This window comes from Aspergillus tanneri, assembly GCF_003426965.1.
Source record: "Aspergillus tanneri strain NIH1004 chromosome Unknown AapTan_2_pilon_pilon_pilon, whole genome shotgun sequence".
In the NCBI taxonomy this organism is placed as follows: domain Eukaryota; kingdom Fungi; phylum Ascomycota; class Eurotiomycetes; order Eurotiales; family Aspergillaceae; genus Aspergillus; species Aspergillus tanneri.
In genome coordinates this window covers 4873424-4898028 of record NW_022984629.1, presented here as the reverse complement: position 1 = coordinate 4898028, position 24605 = coordinate 4873424, and the positions used below count along the sequence as shown (strand labels likewise).

The following is a 24605-nucleotide window of genomic DNA, read 5'->3' as shown; positions in this document are numbered from 1 at the left end:
AAAAGATAGATCTTTATAACTTAGAATGTAGGCTATTTATTTAGTTATATACTATATAACAAACTTTAATATTATTGTTTTCTAGAGCTTCCTTGATTTCGTAATTTTGATGCCTGAGATTAAAGGTATAGTTATTTTCTTTTTTGCTTTAAATGTTGTAAATAAATTTCTTCATTTTTTGGATTTAAATGCAGCTAAAGGATTTGTATTAGATATTTAAATTATAGACATAGAACTTGTCTTGTTGTAAAGATATGGTAATGTTATGCAATTTGCGATTTGCATGGGAATCCCATACAAAATGAGTTTTGCCGTTGATATGTGTTTTGCGTTGAGCTGTAGCCGACCCCCTACTGCAAAGTGAGGGGCAGGGCGGTGCGACAGGTGTTTATTCCTCATTCACCAAAAGAAAATTCCATCCTCAGTCCCATCCAGTCTCCCTGTCTTCTCCAAGATTTCAAGTGTCTCTTTTATACGTGCCGCCGCGGATCGGCAGTACGCCTCCGTACCTGGTGTAGGGCCTGCTTCGGTCTTCTTCGGATCTGCCTTTAACCAAGGCACTTGTATTGTCCCTTGGGAAATGGCAACCGCCTGACGAAGTTTCTCGATGGCTTCGTCATCATATCCACCACCTAGAATGACCGCCTTAGGTGCCCGAGAATAGATCTTGGAGCCTAAGCCACTTCCTTCCCATTTTGGCAAATTTCCAGATAGGATAAGAGGAAGGTTGATTGTGCCGTCTTCGACACTTGTTATAAAATGAATAACTGCATAATCCGTAAGTTTAAAAGAGTGAATACAGCCGGAGCCACTGTGGCTTCTTGACATACCTTCGTATTCAGGTTTCAGTTCCTCTATGACGAGCGAACCAACTCTCTCGAGCCGACCGCAGAGAAGCACTGGGAGTGTCCGATATCCTGCCATTTCCATAGAGACTTTGTTAATCCACGGGACCTTACTACAGCACGCGCTTACGAGGTTCTATTTATACTTTACGGTGGAGAAGGATTCGGTACCCTCCTGGTGTTCTGTATGAGATGATCCGCGAGAAATATTACGAGAAATAAATCTCAAACTACGGTTGGATTCATAAGCGGGTTCCAGCTGACCATGGTTCGAAGTTAGTCCGCGCCGTTCGACATCGGAACCGGAAAATAGTCATCATGGTCCAACTCCACCCAGCTGTCTCGTCTACAAGTAGTGGCCATACCAGCCCTAGTGTTTATGTATTCAAGCGCCCTCGAGCGCAGGGGGATGGGTCCCCTCGATGCCTCGAAGGGGATTGAGAAGCGAGTGGAAACGAGCGAGGTACCCCCTAGAGCGATGGGCAAGATAATCTATATAGTATACTTGGCATTGGTTTATAACTAGTGCTGTATTACTAAATGTTGAAAACATTTCGACGGAAAAACTTCATCTTGGTTCAGAGGCGGTGGCAGAATTTTCGCGTATTTTTAGAACCACACCAAGCTAACTTCGAACCTTGCCGAGCTGTAAGCTCATCACGCATGACAATGCCAAGACTGTCAATATGATGCTGGCTTATTAAGTACGGCCTGACAGTAATGCCGACGCCCCGTCATCTCAGTAAGCTCAGTCGCCGCTGACAAATTAGAAGACAGCACTAGACCAAAAACAGTACCACACAAATTCTCTGCAAGAAATCGCCAGTGCAGCCTCTGATTGGCCCCGGTGTTCGCAGGAGTTCAAACTAATACAAAAATGGCCTGGTGTATGCAGTGCGCAGCGCTATGTTAGAGCTCTCGTCAGAGGGTCTGAGCGTGCTGAGATAGCCGTCATTGAAGAAAACAGTAAATTACCTGTTAGTCATTCCAGTGTTTTTATGGGAACTTTATCTTGCACCATTGATAATCATGCCAGAGTTTCCAGGTGGATATATAGTGTCTTGGACCCGGTCGGCGATCGGACAATCGCAAAAGCGAGCAATTTGTCAGCATCGGGAGGCAAGAAGCTCGAGCGTGTTATGCTTCAAGAGCAAAGAATATGGGATACAGGTCTATAAGAATCCTAGAATCTTCAACAAAAGCTAGTAACGCACTCACAAACACCCTATTCCTCTGTTTCTTTCAGAAAGCCACAGTTTCAAAGCATATCACAATGTCTACTTCCAAGGTCATAATCTTCGGCGCCACTGGGGGGGTCGGCTCGGCTACCGCTCGCAGTGCTCAGGAACACGGCGCGAAAGTGTTCCTCGCAATGCGAAATCTTGGAAAACCAATTCCGGATCTCAGTCTAGAGCAAGAACAGGCGGGTGGTTTCGAAAGGGTCCGAGCCGACCTGACGGATCCCGACACAGTCCGCGAAGCGGTGGTTAAGACTGGAGCCAAACTCGCTTTCATTTATGCAGTCATGGGTTCGTCCGACAAGATGAGGCCTAGTATTGCCGCGTTGAAATCGGCCGGGATCGAATTTGTGGTCCTTTTGAGCAGTTCCAGTGTCGAAGGCAACCCAAGGGATATATCACCCAGTGATTTTATAGCTTTTGCGCATGCAGAAGTTGAGATTGCTCTGGAGGAGATATTTGGAACAGATCGTTTTATAGCCGTTAGGCCAGGGTTTTTTGCAAGTAATTCACTTTGGTGGAAGAGCTCCATCGATCATGGTGAGGTGAAACTTCCCTACCCGGAATTGAAATTCGACTGGATTTCACCTCAAGACATTGGGAGAGTGTGCGGCATGCTCCTTGCAAACGGATCGCAGGGTATTAAGGGCGTCAAAATACCAAACTTTGTCTATCTTTTTGGGCCTGAGAAGCTCTCAATGAAGGATGCTATTGCCATTATTGCCAGAGCGACAGGCAAAAATATCCAGGTCACACAGGTTGATGAGCAAGAAGGTTTGCATGTCATGGTAACACAGCATGGAATACCAGAACCTGTCGCTGAATACCTGATCAAGGGGTTTCGCGAATATGACAAGAATGGGGGCCTCTTTAATACTCCAGTATATGAGCAAGCTGTGGGAAATATTGAGAAGTACACAAATGGGCAACCGACAATGTTTTACCAGTGGGTGGAGGAAAACCGGCGGGACTTCGGTGCTTGATGATATTGCACGCGATAGTGGTGATACCTACTGTATTTGAATCCATTGATTAGTTAGATAATGTCAACCTTAAGATGCCGCTATTCCACTTAGTCTGTTCGTAGTCACCGATAGGCGCTCGGTTTGTTAATAATATCACCCCAATAATATATACCTATGGTAACATTGTACCCCTTTAATATTGTGGTTCACATAACACTTTACCCTGGGAATGCTATGTTGCCTGACTATTGTTATTCGGATTATTATTCCCTTTGCTTGTGTTCCGCATACTACCCATGTCGCTCACCTCTCGATGGCAATCCTTTTCCCACCTATAAACAACATTTTCGACAATCGAACCGTCAAATAACACATTGGGTGGTTCAGGGATAGATAAGGGCGAGTTTCTCGAGGGAGAAATTAAGGCTATTCGCGCCGGATTGTGTGTAAAAGCTTCGCGGAGAGTGGAATTTGGCTGTTTAACCTTATATTTGTTGTTCAACCCATTCTTGATGCTAAACCCCTAATGCCCTAATATTACTGGCTTTGATCCTATGGGCACGGAAGCGTGTGGAGAGCTTCGAAAGCCCTCTCCGTGTATACTATCTTCAAGCTTAATTCACGCACGAACCACGCCCCGGAGTATACGCCGAAGCTTTGCAAAGGCTAAATACTATCTTCCTATGCCTACCCAGCTGTCTAGGGACTATGTAAATTACGAACGGCGATTTGAAAGACTAACATGCTATACAGTAACTGAGTATGAAGACTCCGCACTTAACACCACAATCGACTCATTTCGAACAGTTCGGACAAAAAACCTACTACCAAACCAAAGCACCAGGCCTCTTTACATGGAATACTCTACAATTAAGGACACGAATCGAAAGATTTATCAGCGATCTATGGATGAGAATAGGAAGTGCGTGGCTAGGGCAGGGCGTGAAGATTCTGGAAAATGGCAACAACAGAAGGAAAATGATAATTTAACACCAGAAACTTCAAATTCAGCAGCTGGAGAGGGCAATAATGCTCTTTTTTATTTTGATTCGCGTGGGGATACGAGTGTAAATAGTTAAAATATCATGTTGGTGTCAAAGTCATGTTGGTGTGGGGACTCCTGTTATGCGTGGGGTCGGTAACGAACTGAATGGTGCGCTATGGTATGAACGGGAGTATATATCTATATGGGAGGAAGATAGGACCACGTATATTGCAGAGCTAATCGCTGACCGAGAGTTCAGGTCAGAAGACAGTCAGAAGATGCGAATAACTAAATGTTCGCACTTGACTAAGCATCTTAGCTAAGGATCTGGCTAAACTCCTAACAACTACGTACAACCCCGAAGGACGGTGTACGTCGTCCCTATGATATTCTGCCGCATTCATCTTATCGCTGGGTTAATATTCACCCCTTTGAATATTGTGTACAGGGGTCCCACGGCCATTTTAGTCCCAAGTCCAATCTACGATGCCCAGCACGACCCGCGCTAGTCGGGCCTTCTCTGTGCCTTACCCGTAGCGCTGTGTCAGATACACGGCTAGTCCCGAAGAGGAAATAGAGTACGATTGGTAAGAAGGTCTTATTTGAATGAATTGAGCTGGTTGGGCTCTTCTTGATTATTATTTTGATGTGCTCCGCGGGGGTTTTACCCCGATCTAGTCACATGATTCTGGTCCACCAACGGCCATATTATTTGACACGTTGTAACCCGCGGGTGCACAAAAACTGCAAGCATGCCTTAAATAGGAATAATAAAATAGTAAATAGGAATAGCTTGTGTCGACAATTATGGTAATATTGATTATTCAGCACCTTTCTGGGTCAATGTTGTTGATGATCCAACATCATCGGATCGCGTATATTTCCTATATTAGTTAGTTTGCATTCTTCATTTGTTTACCTCGCCTTTATAAACGCGAGATGTTTTGGTAGTTTAGTTGAATCAGAGACCTAATTCAATGAAGGATCGATACTTGCGAATACGTGTAATTTTATGGTTGACAGCTTGTAATTTTACGTCTTTTTATGTATTTTATCTAATATTTATGTAAATTTTGAGTGAGTGAGGCTCAGGGAGGTCACCTGCAGGATCAAGGGCCGTGCCGTGGTCTAATTACAGATGCTTTTACCGTGCCTCTTTTAAAGGCCTGTTTCTGTGATCTAATTGGCTATTAAATAGAACCATAATAATCAGAATAATATTAAATACATACTTTTAAATTACTACATTAGGAAATTGCTTTATCTAACCATTTGGAGTCGAATATCACTATCCTAGAGAAGACATCAATTACATTAATAAACACGTCACCTATATACGACCTTATCCTCGTCGTACAGCAATTAAGTGTCAAGGGCTGAACCAATAGAACCTACAAGATAGGTTATGTACAAGAAGGAATCGTTGAAGAAGGAAAGAAAGGAAAAGGAAAATGAGCGGTAAACAAACAAGGTGGGGAGTCACGTGACATGGATCGAGGGCCAATGGGCCAAAGGGCCCAACAGGGCCAAGTAGGGACAGTAGGGACAATAGGGACAACGGGGACAATAGGGACAATAGGGACAGTAGGGACAACGGTAGGGACAACAGGGATAATAGGGACATTGGCCCGAGAGGTCAAACGGGCTCTAGCCCTTTACATTAAGAGTCCAATCTCTTTATAATAGAGAAGTAAGGTTGCCTGTATACTTACGCACAATAATTGATACCTGTGTCTGTAGTCCAAATGTCTGTTTTTCTACATGAACAAGTGATAGATTAATCGCTTGTAAGCTAAAGAAATTAGAGGAGATGATGTTACACAAATAGACATGTCATCTACTATATATCCTTTTTATACAGCTGTGTGCAGTTAAATCTCTTTACTGCAGGGAAGCGAGATTTCGTGTACATATACGGACTACGGCCACATACCTTGAGTCCCATATTCCTAACAGATGGGCACCAATAATCTATGCTATACAGCGGTGAGATACACAGTGGTGAGCTATGCAGCATCTACAATATATAGATGGAGCTACTGAAATGTACTAGTTAATCCTTGCAGGTTTATTTTATTGGGATGGTTTAGCGAGACACCCCTGGGCAATTAGCGCTTCGTAAACTGTGTTGATAAACAGATATTAAACGTTAATCTTGCATAGGATTGTTGAGTTGACAACAGGGAACTTTTGAATGGTAATGAGGGCTACAAAAAATAGCTTATGTGGGTACAAATAAATCCGATAATTAGTGCCGTTCTGTTCTGGATTATTCATTGCGTGCCTTCCTGGACAGTTCTCTCCTTGGTTTTGGCAGATTTGAACCTTGGATATTTTGCGATTATATCCTCTTACCGAGATTCTTAAACTGCCTAGGCTTGGGAACGTCTACCACCCAACATTTAGATTTTTACTTTTTTTAACTTGAATGATGTAACTTGACGAGCTACAGACCTGAGGGCTGAAGCCAATATGCCAAGAGCACGAAATCAATGGATCCAAGGGGATAGAACCTAGAAGTAGGCATTGTCACGCTCCTTATATTAGTTAAGTGTACTGGGCAAATGGCACTCCTTGAACATCTATATGGCTCCACTGCTCAAACGCTTCAAAGCCATGAACAAGCGAAACTGGCTCGATTCCCACGAACCGTCATCGGTCCAATCGACATATTGAAAGCCCGAGTCCATCAGAACCTGCTTCCACTCGTCCTCAGTGGACAGGACGTGAGTCCGACCATCCTCAAACCGCCACCAGCCTTCTAAAAGCCCGAAAACACAATCAAGCCAGCCCTGCGGTCGAGTGAGCTCCAGAAGACAGAGCATGCCATCGTCCCGGAGCAGCTTGTTTATATTCGAACAGGACCGTGGTAGGCTCTTGGTGGCGTGGATGCAGTTGGATGAGATGACGAGGTCGTAGGACGCCATCATCCGCTGTGGTGATGGCTGCTGCTGCTCGATATCCAGGACAGCAAATTCTATACGGTTGCCGTAGCGGGCGGAGAATTTCTTCTCGGCCTTAGAGACCAGGGAAACTGAAATATCGGTAAAGGTATAATGAAAGTCAAGGTCCGGCGCGTGTTGTAGTAACTGATCGAGGACATATTCGGTTGTTGCACCAGTGCCAGCTCCGATTTCCAGGATTCGGTAAGAGGTGGATTTGGTGCTTCGCCTTGCACGAGTGATGGAACTATGGGGAGAAGAAAGAACTGAGACAGGAAGGCTCCTAGCATACGGTTTCCGGTAGCAAACATGGGACTAGACCGGTAGACGGTCTCAAGGCAATCTCTCGCTGCTTGGTCATGGAAGAGCAGCTGCAGCGCATCGGCTTTGCCCGAGAGACAGTCGGCGAGGCGAGACGCCGTCAGATGGAGAAGCTCATGGACCGATTTGTAATCAGGAAACTCAGCAAGAATTTCCCGATGAATCGACTCAGACGGTTTGATGTGCTGGAGGGGCTTGCTTGTCCGAATGAACGTAGCGTTGTCTGTGGACGTGATCAATCCAGCTTCCTCCAAGAGCTGACAGCACTGGACAGTCAGTTTTTGATGTCTTGGAATGGAAACGATTGTTGGTAATGGCTCGCCAGGATTGAGTCGCCCCAAATCACATCCTAATTCGAGAAATGCTTCTGTGATATATGCCAACACCAGAGCAGACTGCTTGGGGTACACCTGGGAGTAAAATCCCGCAAACCCAGCGGCCTGGGCGTATAGGCTGTATGTCTGGCGAAAATGGAAAAACGCCTTCTGAGCAGTCTGATGGAACGGAGTCGGGAAGCTGGAGGGCTGCCATTGCACGTCGATGTCCGGAGCAGAATTTGGCAGGACAGGGCCGCCATTCAATCTCTTGTTGCCAGCAGCATCATCTAGGACTGCCATGTCCAGGAGATCAGAAAGACACAGGTCGCCGTTAATTTTGAGATCCATTCTTTTCCCAACCATTTTCTCTATAGCTAATGAGAGGTCGATGGCAACTAACGAGTCCATTCCCATGTCTCGCAGAGGGGTGTCGGGGGAGAGCCCTTTGGGGCAGTTTAAGTGCTCTGCAATGAGGTCAGATAGTTGGAGGATGAGCTTCTGCTGCAGCTGCTTCTGTGAGTGCTTGCTATTTTCTGCAGTGGTAACAGTGATAGAGGAGGATGAGGGGGAAGAAGAAGTGGAGGAAGAGGAAGAGGAAGAACAGGAAATATCCAGTGACTCTGGTGTACGTATGGTCGATGAACAGGGATTATCTGTTCGACAACGTATCTGAGTGTGAATTTCCTGCAATATAGCAGCAAAGGTTGTATCCTGCTCACGGTAGTGTTGGATGGGTATATCCAATGAAAAGAGGTTTTTGATCCCAGTCTGCAGCTCGATCGAGTTGAGCGAATCGATGCCAAGTTGTCTGAGACTTGCCATGCCAACGATTGCTTCTGTCTGCGTTCCAGTGACCTCATGGACAAGGTTCCTAAAAAGCGACTCCACGACCAAGGGCCTCCCATTCTCCTCTGCGGTGGCTGGGTCGTCCACCGTCGGGCTAAATGGCCTGTCTTGAATACCACTAGCCGTGAGCTTAACTGGGAAGCCTTCTTCGGGTGTCATGTCTGCCTGAGCGCTACCGTTTGCTCGGTCAAGTACACATTGGAACGAGCGAACAGGGACTTTGGAGAAATGGGCTCCAAGAATGGCGAGCACTAGCGCTCGGCGCTGGGCATGAAACACAAAGATATCGCTTATTATCTCCTTCTCTCTCTCCCGTTTAAGCATCGCGTAGACCCTCCAGGGCCCTTGGTCACTTTCTCCAGTACATGGAAGAACGGCGTCGAAACCTTTGCAGAGAAACATATCACTGTCTGCAAGCTCCTGCATGTTGTTGTTTATATGAAGTTCAACCACCAGGATAAAATTATCTAGAACAGGTGGATTGAAGACAGCCTCCGGGCAGTTTGGAGTGCTAATTGTGGGCATAACAACATCGCCAAGTATCTCACTTCCTTTGCACCGGATGGACCGGATTCCACTGTAGGCCTTACGGTAATTCGCCACTGCAGCCAACGCCTTATCCACAAAGCTTCCTTGCAATATGGACACTTCAGGGTCATCTTGAAGTGCTTGACAGCAGCCGTAGCTTACTAACCGCTGCAGCAGGGACCGGTGATCTAGAGAATTGCCTTGCTCCTGCCGCATGATGGTTCCCGATGCCAGTTCTTGGGCGAAGGAACGGTGGTTGGGGTGATTACCATCTTTAGAGTGACTGGTCACAGTAAAATCCCACTTAGATGCTGCTGCTGCTGCTGCTATTGTTTGGCGTTGTAGTTGCAAACGAAGGTGCCGGTCAAGGTTGAGGCCAAAGGGGGCGTGCAGCTTCACATTCTCTAGCATAATAAGAGCACGAGATGGGAGTGCAGACGCGGGGCAAACGATATTTAAGGCACGGCTGGCTATTTCGAAGTACACCGATGCTGGACATAAAATATGACCGAGGACCGTCCTGCCACTAACGTACGCAGAGTACTCCTGACTTCGTTGGTCAATGGCAAACTCCACAACCTGCGCACCTTCGTTGCTTTGATCCTGGACCAAAGACAAAAGCTTGGGGGCTGCAGTCGGTGAGCTCGACGATGAATGGCGGTCACTTTCCGACTGGCCCCTCTTGCTCGAATTGGCATAGGGAAGCCAGTGATGGAACTGTTCGAAGTGGTATTGAGGGAACGATTCCAGCGGTTTGAAATAAGAGCTTTGACGGCGATGGTACAGCCAGAACTGAACCGGAATACCCTCGCCCCAAAGGCCGATTGTCGTGTCCCGGAGAGAGGCCAATGCATGCGGGCCGTGGAGTTTCATCGGATAAAAGGAATGGATATTGCTCGCTGGCCCATCCATCAGGGCACGACGAGCCATAGATACGCCCGTAGAGCCAGAACCCGCTTCGACCCAAGTGCATGATCCCAGTCGCTGCTCAATCCGCCCAATGGCATCGGCAAAGTAGACCGCGTCTCGGGACTGTTGCGCGACCAGGTGTGGCGTAATTCGACCCCAGCTGCTCTCTCGAGAGCAGGTCTCGATTGGGATGATGGGCTCGTGGAATGTCAGCTCCTGGAGGATCTGCTGGTAGTCCTCCATGATGCAATCCACCAACTGCGAATGGAATCCATGAGTGACGGTCAGCCGCTTGTGCGAAACCGGACGGGGCGATTGGAAACGACTGGAGCGAACAAGATCCTCTATCATGCTGATCGCCTCCTCTTCGCCACTGAGAACATGATTGTAGTTCGTGTTATAGCAAGCTACTTCTACCTTCTTCCTTAGCTCTGGAGGAAGGGACTGCATCAGGGCTTGCACGGTTCCAATATCTGCATCGACGCTGAGCATAGTGCCATGTTCACGTCCCCAGTTATTTTGTATCAGGGAAGCCCGGCCGGCGATGAGCTTCAACGTGTCCGACACGCTAAGAACGCCCGCAACGCAGAGGGCAGTCAATTGGCCGAAGCTATGACCTATGACAGTCTTGACCTCGAGCCCAGCATCTATCCAGGCGGCGGCACAAGTGTACTGCAACGAAAACAGAGCGCAGTGTAGATCTACTAAGTCCTCAAAAGGCTCCTCTGTGAACACTCTCGGCAACAAACTGCGAAGGCCCATGTACTGAACAATGCGATCGCAGAGATCGAGATGGTGTCGCAGAAGGCTGGAGCTCCGGTATATGTCCTCACTGAAGCGAACTGTATTCCCAGATTGGCCCGAGAAAACTAACACCACTGGCCGAGACACCTTGAGTTTGTTCTCGGGTTCGTAAACTTGGCTGCGAAGGAAACCCTTCAACTCCCCAAGCGAAGCTACGGAGAAGACCTTTCGGAATGAGAGCCTCGGGTTGACTCGTTGGCTCAGGTGGAAAGCGATACTTGGAAGCAGCTCATCGTCCGGAATGTGACCCTGGGTGTTTTCGACGAAGCGATCCACAGCCCGACAATACCCATCTAGGCTCCGGGAAGAGTGTGAGGTGATGAGGAACGGATACCTATATGAGACCAGCGTCTTCAGCCATTTATCCTTCTTAGTGGGCTTTGCGTGGGTGAGTATAGGAGGAGGTGGCTCGCAGACCATCAAGGCTGCGTTGGTCCCCGCCGCACCGTAATTATTGACAAGCGCTGTTCGAAAGCATCCCTGCCAGACTTTCGCTTCCCGGGGGATGTCCAAGTGCGCTTGCTTCAAGGAGGGAATATCTGGGTTCAGCGTCTCAAAATTAGCCTGTGGCGGGATCTGCCGGTGTTGTAGCATCAACAGCACTTTGATGAGACTGGCCACCCCCGATGCTCCCTCCGTATGGCCTATATTTCCCTTCACCGAGCCGATGTGCAGGGGGATTTGACTTGATCGGCCCCCAAACGCTTCTCGAATACTGCGGCTCTCGACCGGGTCACCTTTCGGCGTGCCTGTGCCATGGGCCTCCACGTACGACACGTTGTCTGGATGCATGCCAGCCGCACGGATCACGTTGCGGTACAGATCGATCTGTGAGTCAGACGATGGCAGTGTGATCGTGGTGGTCCCTGTGCTGTGGTTAACTGCAGAGCCCACCAACACCCCGAGGATGCGATCTTGATCTGCTATCGCAGACGCGAGCTTTTTGAGCAGAACAAAGCCTCCCCCTTCTCCTCTGCAGTAGCCATCAGCATCCTTGCCAAATGGCCGACACGCGCCTGTTGGACTGAGAAAGGTCGCTGCCCCGAGGTTGTGATGGGAATTGGGACTGGTGATCAAGTTCACCCCGCCTGCTAATGCTGCTGTGCACTCCCCCAACTGGATTGCTTTGCATGCGGTGTGGATGGCGACGGCAGAGGACGAACAAGCCGTGTCAATGACAATCGATGGCCCTTTCCAGCCGAAGAAATGGCTAATGCGTCCACTCGCAAATGCCCGTGAAGTACCGGCAAACGAGAAGGCTGTCGGGGCATGGGAATTAACATTATCCTCGTAGTCGGAGGACGACAGGCCAAGATAACAGCCCACATCGGTTCCTATGCCGGACGAGGACGGAGCGAAATAGCCGGCCGACTCAAGGGTATGATATGCTAGCTGCAAAGCGAGGCGGTGCTGGGGATCCATGTAAAGTGCCTCCCGAGGCGACTTTTGAAAGGCTGTATGGTCGAATGCGTTGGCTGCGTTGATAAAGCTCCCTTTGAGCGCGTTCCTAGCTTCAGCGTGTCCTGCTGGGTGGCTGCTGTTGCTGCTGCTGCTACCATCGTATCGCCAGGCCGGCAGTACCCCAAAGGTAGATCGTTTTTCGCGGATGACATCCCAGAACTCCTCTAAACTCCCTGCATCCGCAAAATTACAGGCTGCTCCGACGACGGCGATTGAGTGCTCCGGGTACGTGCGCCCCCTTTTGCTGTCAGAAGCCACTTCCTTCGGCACTGGACGGAAAAGATGCAGTCCAGAGTTTGCCAGCAGCGAACCAGGAACGCAATCGGGTTGACCAAGGAGAAGGACTCCCGTCGCGTGGGCATCTGGCCCTGGCTGCATCACGGCAGATATTGACGCGGTCAATGTTGCGTGCCATTCAGCCGTTTCCACCAGGATACAGCGCAGCGCCAGCTCATGAAGTGGTGTATCACTACCGACGAGCTCTCCTGAATCATTCCGTCTTAGGGGCACCAGAGGTCGCCTGTGTTCGGGGAATCGCAGCATGGGCGTGCGTGCGCATAGCTCTTGCAGCTCTCGGAATATCGCCTGGTTAGCGGGACTGTGGAAACGGCCATGCAAGGCAAAGCGCCTCGCCAGGACCGTTTGGTTCGTCAAATCCCGGATCAAATCCGGCTCGGCGGATTTCGTAGTAGTGATCGTGGCACTACAGCTCTCCAGTCGGACGGAGAGATACGTCTGGCCTTTCAATATGAGTATAAGACAAGAGTCGATGCCTTTTAGGGTCCGGGGAGGAGAGGGACGCTGACCTGGGGGTACTGCTCAAGTATGCTTTTCACTACTTCTTCTCCTCTCGCGTTTGATGGCCAACGAGCGCTCACGCAGATCGCCTGCTCTTGGGACAGCTCCTGGTCGAGGTCCAGCCAGGCTCCGACACACAGAGCGAGACGCATTGCGACGACACCATATTCAACAACTTCCTCTGTGCTCCGAGCGCACGCCAACGCGGTGGCGGAAAGAAATCCAATGCATAGTCCCTGAATGCCTCCGTTACGGACGCTTTGTAGACACGGGTCCCCGTCGCCCCCGTCGTCGAGATTGTACTTGAGATAGGTTGTATACTCCACGATGTGCGAAATAACAGTTAATACAGCCAGGACCATGTTCGACGTGCACCCATCCTCTATTGCGGAAGTCGAAGTGGTAGCCCACTCGGCCAGCTTCGTCAGGAGTCGTTCACCTGGTACCTGATGCAGAGACAGCTGATGCTTCAGGAGCAGTTTCCACATCATGGGAAGCTCTGTCACCGCTAGTTTAAGCCCGCGAAGGTCCGGCTCATGAGTGAGATGCGAGTGTAACCGGGACAAGTATGTTTGGTCTGGTGGCCCAGTCTGGGGACCACAAACCACGAGCAGTGGCCGCTCCTCAGATATTGGCATGGCTATGATTCTGTGCCCGTCAGAACAGCGATAGACGTTTGTTGGTATGTAATACGAGCCACAAACCTGTAGATAATAAATACGGTGGTGCCGGGGGGACAAGACGGCTCGGTGCACGACAGGTCTCCGTTGTGCCTTTTTAAAGGATCGCGCAGTCGAGATCATAATGCGTGTCTTCTTCTGCTTCTTCTCTGCATGCGTATTTTTCACGATGGCAGGTAATTTCAATACCGATGGCCGAGTCCACGTCCTAGGGCGCTGACTGCTCGGCGTAATTCAGACTGGAATTCTCCGTTAGGAATTACGTGCCGGAGAGTATACCGAGACTTTGGCCATTGAAGCATCCAATTAGCCTTGTTGGGACAAAGCAGAGTAGCCAAGTTGGCCCAGGAAGCACTAGAAATTTGTAGCTGGAGATGAATCTAAATCTGTTTACTTATTTGTTCGAGAGTATTTCTTCTCTTCTTCCTGGGCCTAACTTCGTTCCAGAATCTCCGACATGCCATATTTCATTTGTAGCCTACCAGATGCATGGTGAGGTACTTAAGTATAGTTATAATAAACGGAATTTCACTGAAAAAAGACCACACAACCACAAAAAATCAAGCAGAAAGCTCGAAGAGCTCAATGATCCTGTAGATATTCTGAACCGCGTCTGCATCGCCACTCATGTTGTGCACCATATCACGGGCCGCCGTCCCTATTTCTCGCAACCTCTGCCGACAGTAATCGAAAGACCCAGTAGAGTCAATATACCGTATGGCCGCGTGTTTGACATCGTCGTCGTCCGTTCGCCGTATTAAGATGTTGAGGAGCTGAAGGTCGGCTGGATTCGATCGAATGCTGTGAATGATGGGAAAGGAAAACTTCCCCTCGCTGAGGTCTTCACCGAAGCCTTTGTTTTTGCTGTAGCTGTCACTCTGCAGATTCTGATAGTCATCCCGGATTTGGAACATGACGCCCAGCAGGTCAACCAGAGGAACACAGTCTCTGAATGTGGCCCAGGATTGGGATAGTCAGTGTTGCTTCCCCGTCATCCGATGCTTCCTACCTTCTGGGGATATACTCACAGGTCGCTCTCACTCGCCATCTGCATCAGCCTGATCGCCAGCCTGAACAGACCGCCGGTTTTGTTGGAGACCATTCGGAGGTACTCTTCCTCTGTCGGGCACACAAGCGACTCTCGCCAGTAGAGATCCATGCCTTGTCCACAATGTAGATTGAGCATCTCCTCAGTAAATATCTCAAAGGCCTTGGGGTTCCCCAGCTTTGCAAGCTCCTGCTGGGCGAGGAAATAAGCATAATTGGCCGAGTTTATTGTCTGAGCCACCCCAAATACAGCATGGGCCACGGGAATCCCACGTCGCAGCTTGGACCCATCTTGGATATCATCGATCCTAGTTGAACAATAATGTAAGACATAATAACCCCCGTAAAGGCAGGGTCAGAGTGGACAACGACCACTGCGGACATGCTTACTTACATGAGGGATGCCGTGTGGAGTAACCCTACAATACTGTTGATGACTTGCAGCTTTTCTTCGGAGACCTCCAGCCATACCTGGAAGGCTGAGATCAGCTTTTTTCGGAGATCCTTGCCAGGCACGTTGAGAAGGTAATCGAGTGGCGAGCGAACGACCTATGTGGATCGTGTCGCGTCAGCTGGAATGGACGACTCTACAGCTCTTGAGCAAGTGAAATACCTTCTGTTCATCACAAGAAGCGGGTGGGTTAGTAAAGGGCACGTTTGGCAGTGCCACGGGGGGGGCTCCATTAGTAGAAACTGGCGTCATTTTGGATCGACGCTTCTTGGTGCATAGCAAAGATATTCTCATACCTACTGTAGCAGTAAAAGGAGACAGAGGGAGAATGGCACAGTATACGGTTCAGCTTTTCGTTAGGTAATCGACACTTAAAATGCGAGATAGCCAGATAGGCCAGGTTCAACGCGGGGCATTAACATCCAGTGACGTCCCCTTGACCCATTAGTGACCGGTTTCCCGTGGCAAGTGTCATTGAATATCCATCTGAATTTTGGGTTCTTGGGGCTGTCCCGCATGGCGATGATCGATCGGAGAGATACACGGGTTACTGGTGGGAATATAGAACGTTCCTGATATCACCATGGCCGGGCAGTGGACCGTAGATACACGGTCCATGTTCATGCAGCCTCCCAGTCATTATCCGCCGAGCACCTCCGAGTACATCAACTCGGGATCTACGAATTGGCCGAGGGCCATAAACCCACCGATCGTATTGGGAAAAGATTCCTCCGAGAGCCCCATCAGGTAGCCAACGTGACGGATTCTTGCTGGGATACTAGGCGTGTGCAACCCGATTGAGCAGAGTTACTGTCGGAAGACTGAATTTCAATCACGGCCTGCTCCCCACCCCCTTTCTCTCCCCCCCGCCGTGGCCAACATAAAGAGCAGGGCGTCTAATCTCTCTGGTGCATGTCTTTGCTACGGATAGATCCGACGAAGCGTTGCGCCATGACGATCCCCAACAAAAATGACCAGTTCCCTCGGAGAAGCACATCTCATGTGCTGAGGGATCTTCTCCGTCTTTCTCGCTTCGACAGATATAATCCCTTGTTTGCGACCTTTGCAGGAGGTAGGTCTAGGTGAACGGTTGATTTCTTAGCTAGGCCAGTAGATTAACACATACTCCACATGTAGTCTGGTCTACGTTACTCGCCGGGGCGGAAAAGCTTGCTGATGATCGTACTTCTACGTCTTACGTCTTTATCTCCCGTCAAACCTTCTTGTGTTTCCTTGCCTCATACATCTTTTGTGGGGCGGGCATGGTATGGAATGACTGGATTGATCGTGATATTGATGCCAACGTCGCCCGAACCAAAGACCGGCCCCTAGCGGCAGGCAGGCTTAAGACCGGGGAGGCAATGCTATGGATGATGGTCCAAGTCGCCGTTTCTTGGGGGATTCTACAAATTATGCTCAGCGGCAAGGACGTGTGAGTATTGCACCTGTCTTTAGATATATCGGTGTCGTTTTTTGCATGGGAGGAAGCCAGCCGACTCGACTAACTTATTGAACCATTCCCCCACAGGTGGAGTGTTCTCCTCCCCGCCGCGGTAGCCTCGATATTATATCCCTATGGAAAGCGCCCTCTGGCACAGAGGTTTCATTTATACCCGCAATACATCCTGGGATTCACCATCGCCTGGCCGGCAATCGCTGGCTGCGCCGCGATCCACAACCAGAAGCTCTCATTTGGGGAAATAGCCCATCACTGCCTCCCCCTTTGCACCATGATCTTCTTCTGGACCCTCTACCTGAACACAGCGTACAGTTATCAGGATGTTGTCGATGATCGCAAAATGGGGGTTAATTCCTTCTACAACCTTGCTGGAAAGCACATCCACCTTTTCCTGGTCATGCTTGCCACCACGGTTCTGGTTTGTATTCCGCTTTTTCTCAGGACTCTCGGCTCTCTTTGGTTGTGGGTTACCTGGATGGGTGTCTGGACCGTGTACCTTATGAGACAGCTCCTTCGGTTCGATGGGTCCCAACCCACCAGCGGAGGAACGTTGCATAAGGAGAATTTTCTTCTTGGGGTCTGGACGGTGGCTATCTGTATGGTTGAGGTCTTTCTTCGCGCAGGAAATGCTCCAATGCACATTTCTGTGTTTGCTTAAAAGTTATTGGTATATAGTCCAATGTAGAACTCGGGACAAGCCGCTGATCGTAACATTTCCTTCCGACCCAAAAAAAAAGAAAAGAAAAAGTAAAACCGGATGAATGAGGACTGTTTCCCCTGGAATTGGGAATCGACGGACTTGGTCTGATGGCGTTCTTTTCTAGCTTTTATTGGACTATAGCAGATCTAGATACCGTTCCAAAGGCCGTCATTTCTATTATTATATCACAGTGCCTAGAAAACATATCACCGGAGTACAGGTTTTCGGGTAGCAGGCTGCAGTAAAACTCGGTGAGTTGGATTACTCAGACCTATAGTATAGTATTCGGGGTCGTGGTACGAGGCTTTCGACGTTCATGGCAGTTTCGAACTGTAGGACGCGAATTCATCATACATACCTTATGCGGTAGTTGCATACCGGAGCTAGGCTATATGCTACGCTCGAACAAGTCGATTGATTCTCTATATAACATTGATGTTATATACAATGTAATAAAACGCGTTGACACTTCCGTTACTCATGAAGCAGCCGCTCGACGACACGGAAGGGCAATTTATTCCTGAATAATGAGATGGAATCCGACAACGCAATTCAATATCCAAGGCCGTTGAGCAGTCGCCTCGTTCTTGATTCCTCTAGGACCACCGATCCGCATTCTTTGGGATGTAAGGATCAATGAAAGCCTGAGATATCTTCAGCTCCAGGGTCACACCCCGAGCTTCATGTGTGCTTCAACCTTTCGTGATTTTTGGCATACTCGAGGGTCCGTTCCCGTTGGTAGATGCGTCGAAAGCAGATGCCGTATGTAACGTCAAGAAGTAGAAACGCTACTGCCAACCACCGCATAAGTGGGTTATCCATCCATCCCCATACCTCCGGCCAGTAATTAATATGTACAACGCTAATTGCCAAGGTAAAGAGACTTCCCGAAAACCGCCCAAGCCTAGCAGACAAGGTCAGAGTTAGCATGCACTTGCTTAAGGGCTGTGTTATCCCAATCATACCATATGGTGGAGGATGCGCCACGCGTGCTCCCGCGAGTAATAAGCTGCGACAACGATCCAACGCTCATAACTGCCTGGCAAACATAGCCGCCCCAAAAATAGCCGCCCAGGGGCCCAAGGTAGGCGGCCAGTGCGAGGTGCCAGGAAAAAAAACCCAGAAAGCACAATGTGTAGATCAGCAGGATGTTCTGCTGCACTAGAGGAGCATGCTTCCATTCATTGGGGGAGAATTTTATCGCACTATACAAGATAATCGCCTGGAGGAGTGCCCAGACAACAAAAACTATCTGTCGGGTAGAGTCCTTTGACCGGTGTACAAAAGCATACACTAACTCCCAAGCGAAATTACAGCAGATAGTCATCATTGACATCCCATAGGACCGGTCTTTGAAGGCCTGGTACAGTACTGCACCGTAGCAGATTATGAAACTTACGCCATAACCAATGGGAAGGATGCTAACAATCCCCTGGATCTGACGGTACTCCGGCGGGGCTTTTGAGATATCAATTTTTTCCATACTGAGGGAAGTAAAAGAGAGCTGAAGGTTATGAAAAATGGGCTTCAGCGAGCGGAGTTTGCCGAGCCTTCTGTTGAAGTATTATTGACTGTGGATTGGATTGGATATTGTACTGATACACTTTATATTCTTAATGAAACATGAGATCGAAACGATAAAGAGCTATACCAATGCCGAGACCGAAATAGGCCGAATAATACAACGCTACATGGATGGGGCCGTGCAGCAGTTTTTATTTTCATTTTTATTTTTTTTCGCCGAGTTTCAATATACCCTAACACTTCCTCTACAGCGTAAGTAGGCCTTCGCATGCGTCTCGATATTTGAGCCCCGCTAGGACCGGTAAGAAATGAGCCGAACATAACTGGTAGGTGCAATAGCTTAAGATAAAACGCACCGGTAAATAGGAATGGGCAACCCCCCATCCCCTTCCCAATTTCACCAAATTCACTACTCTTTGGATTTATATAGCAGGTCTCGTTCACCGATGCCTCTCTTTGCATAGCTACAGAGAGTTTTTTGCATAGTCGTTTTTATACATTTTTTTGCTCTCTGCTATCGACCTGGGTGCGCCAAGTCGGCCAGCCACTACAATTTAGCTCGTACACAACGATACACTAAATTGCAAAACCACTGCAAGAGTCTTATACTCTCCGATTGTATTTCAAACCCTAATACCAAGATAAGCTAAACTACATTAGGATATTCCTAATTTATGAATCCGGTATTGTATTGTACTTGACTGTTATACTTCTAGCTGTTGTATATTACTTGTACCGGATATACAGCTGCTATATTTTTTACCCCACTATGTATTCCTGTTACCCTACCAGGAGATCCTCCCGGATCTAGTTCATTATAATTGCACAATGGCACCCAATCTAGCATAATTAACCCTGAAATTTATCCAGGATATGCTAATAAGCAATGAGCTTATAAATTTACAGATTGCTAAAGCTGCTGGCTGCTATCTAAATACTATTAGTAGGCATCGCTTAAACATGCGCTTGTATCAAGGCGCCTTTAAATAAAGGCAGAAGACCGTGATATCTTATGCCACTTATAATTTAAGCTTTTTATAATTACCTACTTGAAAAACCTTATATCTTGACGAAATGGCAATATTTCTATAGGATAAGTTCCAGGAACAAGTCACAACCTGCAGTATTAGCCGTGCCTGTTGGAAATCAGGATGCCTAAGGCACCTTCGTATATCCTAGTCCCGCAGCGATGTGATATATCATATTCAGGGGCTAAGGGACACCGGTGTTTATTACTTGTCATAGTTAGACACCCGCTACCTATGCCCCACGTCAACATTCCTCCAAGCGATAAAAAGGGGAAAGATAAGAACAAGCGAGACACAGCAGTGCAAGATAAGAAGAATCAAGTACGGCCTCATCCAGTATTCTCTCACAAGGATAATCTCCCTAACCTACTCAACAACGGTTAAACCATTTGACCTGGACAATTCAAGACGCTTATTGGAATATTTTGGCTTACCATCCTAGCAGCTCTCGGCATATCTCTTCATATAGGCAGGAAGGATACTGTCAAGTAGATCTGGACTGGAGAGATAATCCATCTGTTTGCCGCACGGATTTGCCAGGAGGATAGGCAGGAAGGTAGGGGCGTTTCGCAGAACGAAAGACCAGCCCTGGCCTTGAATGCACTTCACCAATGACTTGACTTGGGAGGGGTCCTGGCACAAGTCCATTGAGTCGGTCGCACCGCACTCGTCCTTGGCCATCTCAACAAAACTGTCCAGAAGCGCAATATAGTGGGGAGAAAGCTCGGAAGTCCCCATGGACTGGGACGCAGCTTCCACAAATGGGACGAACAGGCTGTCGCGCAAAACAGATCCATAGTCAGATAGCTTGGGCTGACAGCGTTTGCAGGCAGCTTCCATCCACATCTTAGTAACACGATCAGTGTCGATGTTTTCAGCAGTGTCTTTCATTTTTAAGCACTGAAGGGGAGCCATGAAACCGAGAGCAAATGCTATATTAGCAACTGCGGAAAGGCTGATACAGAGCGTGGAGAACCGCATAATTGTTTTAGAAAGATCAGATTCGAAGATGAATGCCAATAATAGTGTGTAACTTGAGACAGAATGATGCTCCTGCATGCACGAGGAACGAAGGCACTTTATATAGGCTTCAGCAGACAACATCCTTTTCGTGTTAACCATGCCTACCACGTCCCGTGATCTAGTTAGTAGTGTTATCGACTTATGTTTGGGTAGCTGATGTGATTTAAGCCCAGTACTTCACTATTGGGTTCCTGCATACACTATGTGTTTTGCGCATTGCATCAAGCTGCAAGAGGTGAAGCTATCCTCTAATAGTCTGTAATTATTGCTTCTTTTGTGTTACTTAACGAAATGGAGATTTGAATTGACTGGTACATAGCATGGTGGGTCTACGTGGCATATGCACACGCTATTAGCGTGGAGCGGAGTTGACCCAATAGAGGCTGATAAGTTTAATAGTTGCCATTTCAACCGCTAGCGCAGAGGATAGCCTGGTTGGAGCTCATGGCCATTTACACAGTCAGTTTGGCGCAGAGTAGAATTGCCTTAACTTGGATTTAATATAAGTATACGACCCTCTCCCCTTTGTCTAATTGTAGTTTCTAAGTCAGTCTTCCTGTCTTTCCTCAGGTTGCCCTTTCTTGGTATTTATTTATTTACAAACCGCCGCGATGAGTACATATCAGGGTTATCCATTTCAATTCTCGGAACAATTCCAGCCCATTGGGATCCCACAGGGCCGTTTCCAGAGTACTCTTCCGGTCCGTGTCTCAAAATTCGCGGATCAAATCCAAAACGAGGCAGAGAAGGTACAGGAAAAATTGGCAGAGAGACTTGGGACAAATTCCAAGAGCCTCGCTCGGAGTGGTACAACTACTTCCCACGGGAATATTATCTCGTGGATATTTCCAGAATGTCCGCCATCCTGGATTACGTTTTTGGCAGAAGTGGCAGAGCTCACGCTTTACTTCGATGGTGGGTGAGAATCCCTACGATAGTTCTATTGTGCTAACACGGAGGCAGATGTCACAGATACACTTGACAAGGCATCAGTGAGTTATTTATCGGTTGGTCCATTTCTGCAAACTGACAGCGAATAGCATGACGAGATCCTTTCGAACGCATTAGCCAGTGTTCCTACTGGCGAACCTGGAACATCTGACTCCAGCATAATGGCGACATTCAGCCACTTCTTGGATATACCGGACCGGATCACGTTCTTGTCAGAACTCGAAGATGTGTTCCTAGCACAAACTGCTCATGTTGGAAAATCCATGTCCTTTGAAGAGTTTCAAACTTTCAAGATCAGGCATTCTGGATCCAGGTACAGTATATGGTCTACCGATATATCTTCGCTGTGCGAGCCTGGCTAATAAATACTTTTGTCATTCACAAGGCTATTTGCAAACCTGATAGCACGTTTTAATGGTCAGCAGGTCTCTCAGCAGGAGAGAGACTCCATCGCTTATTTTACCGACAAGCTCATGCTTAGTACCTCCTTGATGAATGACCTTAATAGTTTCCACAAAGAGTTTGAGGAACACAGCGCAAGGGGGAATATAGAGACGATTGGCAACGTGATGGCGTTGCTTATGTCCGGTTATGGCTACGAAGAGGGGGAGGCTGCGAGTATCGTTAAGCAAGAGATCCTGACCCTTGAAAAGCAGGGGCTGGAGGAATTTCACGCTTGGCATAGCTCCAACCTGGCAAAATCGCCAAATCTAGTGGGGTACGCCTTTACAGTTCTGACATATCTTGGAGGACTGAACTATTGGATGTCGCATTCGGAACGGTATTTTCGGACAGATTTGAGAACAACAGCCAAAGACCGTGCGACTCTTGTCAGAAACTCAGCTTCCAGTGTCCGACGTCTCAAAAACTACCCTGTCCCGCAGGCGATTAATGGCCCCGATACATCAATATTAGGGATATGTTCCATCTTCTCAGACTGTCCTTCTAATACTAATAATTTCGAAAGAAACGGCCAAGAAGCGGCTTCCGAAGCCTTGGTTAATAGAGGTGGGTGCACAGGTATGGATGTCGGTATTACCGAAAATTTCCAGAAAAAAGACTTAGAAAAGGGGTGTTATAACCACTATAATGGATTTTTTATTTCTAATAAGTTGAACAGTTGTGTGTGGCCCCCTACGACTACATCAGATCTCTCCCTGGTAAAGGAACTATGGCCAGAATGGTTGACGCGATGCATGCCTGGTTCTGCGTCCCGACCGAGTCTTCTGAGACCATCAAAGCCTTAATAGTAATGATCTTCAACAGTTCGCTTATGTATGTTGATGTTCCTTACTAAATACTTAAACTATCTCTTGTCGAAATACTGATGACGTATTAGGCTGGATGATATTCAGGATGACTCCCTAAAACGACGCGGAATGCCAGCTGCACATGTCGTGCACGGTGTAGGCCAGACAGTCAATTCTGTCTCGTACATGGGACTTAAAGTGCTTCGACTATGTGAGGACCTGAGGCACTCAAGTGCATGCAGGAAGGTCTTGTATGGTTAGTATATACCCTACTAACTACATGCTGACAAAATTGTGGGACTCTAACAAGACCACACATGCAGACGAATTGGAAGCCTTGTTTTCGGGTCAGGCTCTTGAGCTGTACTGGAAATTTCACAAGCAATGCCCGACAATGAGCGACTATCTTGTAATGATTGACAAGAAGACCGGTGGCTTTTTCCGGGTTGTTATGCGGGTCATGGCTGCAGAGGCTTCCTCACCAATCCCTTGGGACAGCGATTTGGTTCGTTTCATATCCCTCCTGGGGAGATACTACCAAATTCGAGATGATTATCAGAATTTGGTATCTGAGGAGGTGAGTTTGCAATTTACCGCTTTTGCTTAATTAAAAACTTGCTGCGAACTTTTGGATTTAAGCCTTAGCACGTTGTATATGCATGAACACCTAATTATCACATAGTATGCGGCTAAAAAAGGCTTCTGTGAGGATCTTTCAGAGGGCAAGTTCTCAGTTGTTCTGATACACACTCTGCAGAATAGCCTTACTGCAGACAGAGTCCGCGGGCTGGTATTTGGTGGGGCCAGGATTGGCATGTCTGATGAAATACGATCATATATACTCTCCGAGATGAATGCTGCGGGAAGTCTAGAGTACACAAGATGTATTCTCGCAGACCTCCACCAAAGACTTTTGAGAATGCTGGATGACATTGAGGCCACAATGGGGGAGAATAAGCCTTTGAGGAACTTAATTCTGTTCTTAAAGGTTTAAGTGGATCTACTGTCAGCCTTTATAGCATGATGAGCAGGACTTTAGCTATTGTCTGGGCTGCTGGCTCTGTTGAGGGAAAGATGAATGTGAAGTGAATGCTTCCCAGGGGTCTGGAATCAACAAAGTTCGAATTGGATATACAGAGATTTAATACACTGCCATGTTGAGAATCTCGGGGAAGAAGCTATGTCGTGAGGTGCTAGGATAACGGTGACTGGATAGTATATTGAAACTATCGGTGCGATCTAGTATCGCGTGGTGAGTATGTTGTTCTATCTAGGAGAGAGAGCGTAGATAAACGCTTCCTTATGTCTACGTGTCCTTTAGCCCCTTAGCCCCTTAGCCCCTTGCGTGTGATATGTCAGATGGCTTCAGGACTAGGATACCCGAAGGTGCCTTAGGCATCCTGGTTTTCAACATTTACAAACATTGTCCGGAAGATTATCATAGGTCTCTAAAATACCTCCTTTTTTAATATATTGGACATGTCTCCTTATATAAAGTGTTGTAAGTCTGTAGTGCTTTTTCCCTAAAGGGTC

The 24605-nt window shown here is 47.8% G+C and overlaps 8 protein-coding genes across 8 annotated transcripts; 3 read left to right on the top strand and 5 right to left on the bottom strand.

Moving 5' to 3' along the window:
• Nucleotides 1-399: 399 nt before the first annotated feature.
• ATNIH1004_001551 (uncharacterized protein) lies at nt 400-924 on the bottom strand (the record flags this gene model as incomplete). The annotated part of the gene is made up of 2 exons (XM_033566250.1): nt 400-767; nt 831-924. The coding sequence occupies 2 exons, from the start codon at nt 922-924 to the stop codon at nt 400-402; spliced, it is 462 nt and encodes a 153-aa protein (XP_033432007.1).
• Nucleotides 925-2118: 1194 nt separating this feature from the next.
• ATNIH1004_001550 (NmrA-like family protein) lies at nt 2119-3066 on the top strand (the record flags this gene model as incomplete). Its single annotated transcript, XM_033566249.1, has 1 exon — nt 2119-3066. One exon carries the CDS (start codon nt 2119-2121, stop codon nt 3064-3066), a length of 948 nt encoding a protein of 315 aa, XP_033432006.1.
• A 3549-nt stretch (nt 3067-6615) lies between these two features.
• ATNIH1004_001549 (Type I Polyketide synthases (Type I PKS)) lies at nt 6616-13597 on the bottom strand (the record flags this gene model as incomplete). Its single annotated transcript, XM_033566248.1, has 3 exons — nt 6616-7067; nt 7124-12896; nt 12968-13597. The coding sequence occupies 3 exons, from the start codon at nt 13595-13597 to the stop codon at nt 6616-6618; spliced, it is 6855 nt and encodes a 2284-aa protein (XP_033432005.1).
• Nucleotides 13598-14199: 602 nt separating this feature from the next.
• On the bottom strand, nt 14200-15389 carry BTS1_2 (FPP/GGPP synthase family protein; the record flags this gene model as incomplete). The annotated part of the gene is made up of 4 exons (XM_033566247.1): nt 14200-14587; nt 14668-14994; nt 15081-15235; nt 15300-15389. The coding sequence occupies 4 exons, from the start codon at nt 15387-15389 to the stop codon at nt 14200-14202; spliced, it is 960 nt and encodes a 319-aa protein (XP_033432004.1).
• Nucleotides 15390-16088: 699 nt separating this feature from the next.
• Nucleotides 16089-17254, top strand: ATNIH1004_001547 (4-hydroxybenzoate octaprenyltransferase; the record flags this gene model as incomplete). The annotated part of the gene is made up of 3 exons (XM_033566246.1): nt 16089-16209; nt 16275-16569; nt 16666-17254. The coding sequence occupies 3 exons, from the start codon at nt 16089-16091 to the stop codon at nt 17252-17254; spliced, it is 1005 nt and encodes a 334-aa protein (XP_033432003.1).
• Nucleotides 17255-17977: 723 nt separating this feature from the next.
• ATNIH1004_001546 (uncharacterized protein) lies at nt 17978-18779 on the bottom strand (the record flags this gene model as incomplete). Its single annotated transcript, XM_033566245.1, has 2 exons — nt 17978-18200; nt 18262-18779. 2 exons carry the CDS (start codon nt 18777-18779, stop codon nt 17978-17980), a joined length of 741 nt encoding a protein of 246 aa, XP_033432002.1.
• A 1507-nt stretch (nt 18780-20286) lies between these two features.
• Nucleotides 20287-20739, bottom strand: ATNIH1004_001545 (uncharacterized protein; the record flags this gene model as incomplete). Its single annotated transcript, XM_033566244.1, has 1 exon — nt 20287-20739. One exon carries the CDS (start codon nt 20737-20739, stop codon nt 20287-20289), a length of 453 nt encoding a protein of 150 aa, XP_033432001.1.
• A 743-nt stretch (nt 20740-21482) lies between these two features.
• Nucleotides 21483-24066, top strand: GGPS1_1 (polyprenyl synthetase family protein; the record flags this gene model as incomplete). Its single annotated transcript, XM_033566243.1, has 8 exons — nt 21483-21786; nt 21835-21863; nt 21912-22135; nt 22208-22850; nt 22943-23097; nt 23162-23328; nt 23396-23649; nt 23755-24066. 8 exons carry the CDS (start codon nt 21483-21485, stop codon nt 24064-24066), a joined length of 2088 nt encoding a protein of 695 aa, XP_033432000.1.
• Nucleotides 24067-24605: the final 539 nt, after the last annotated feature.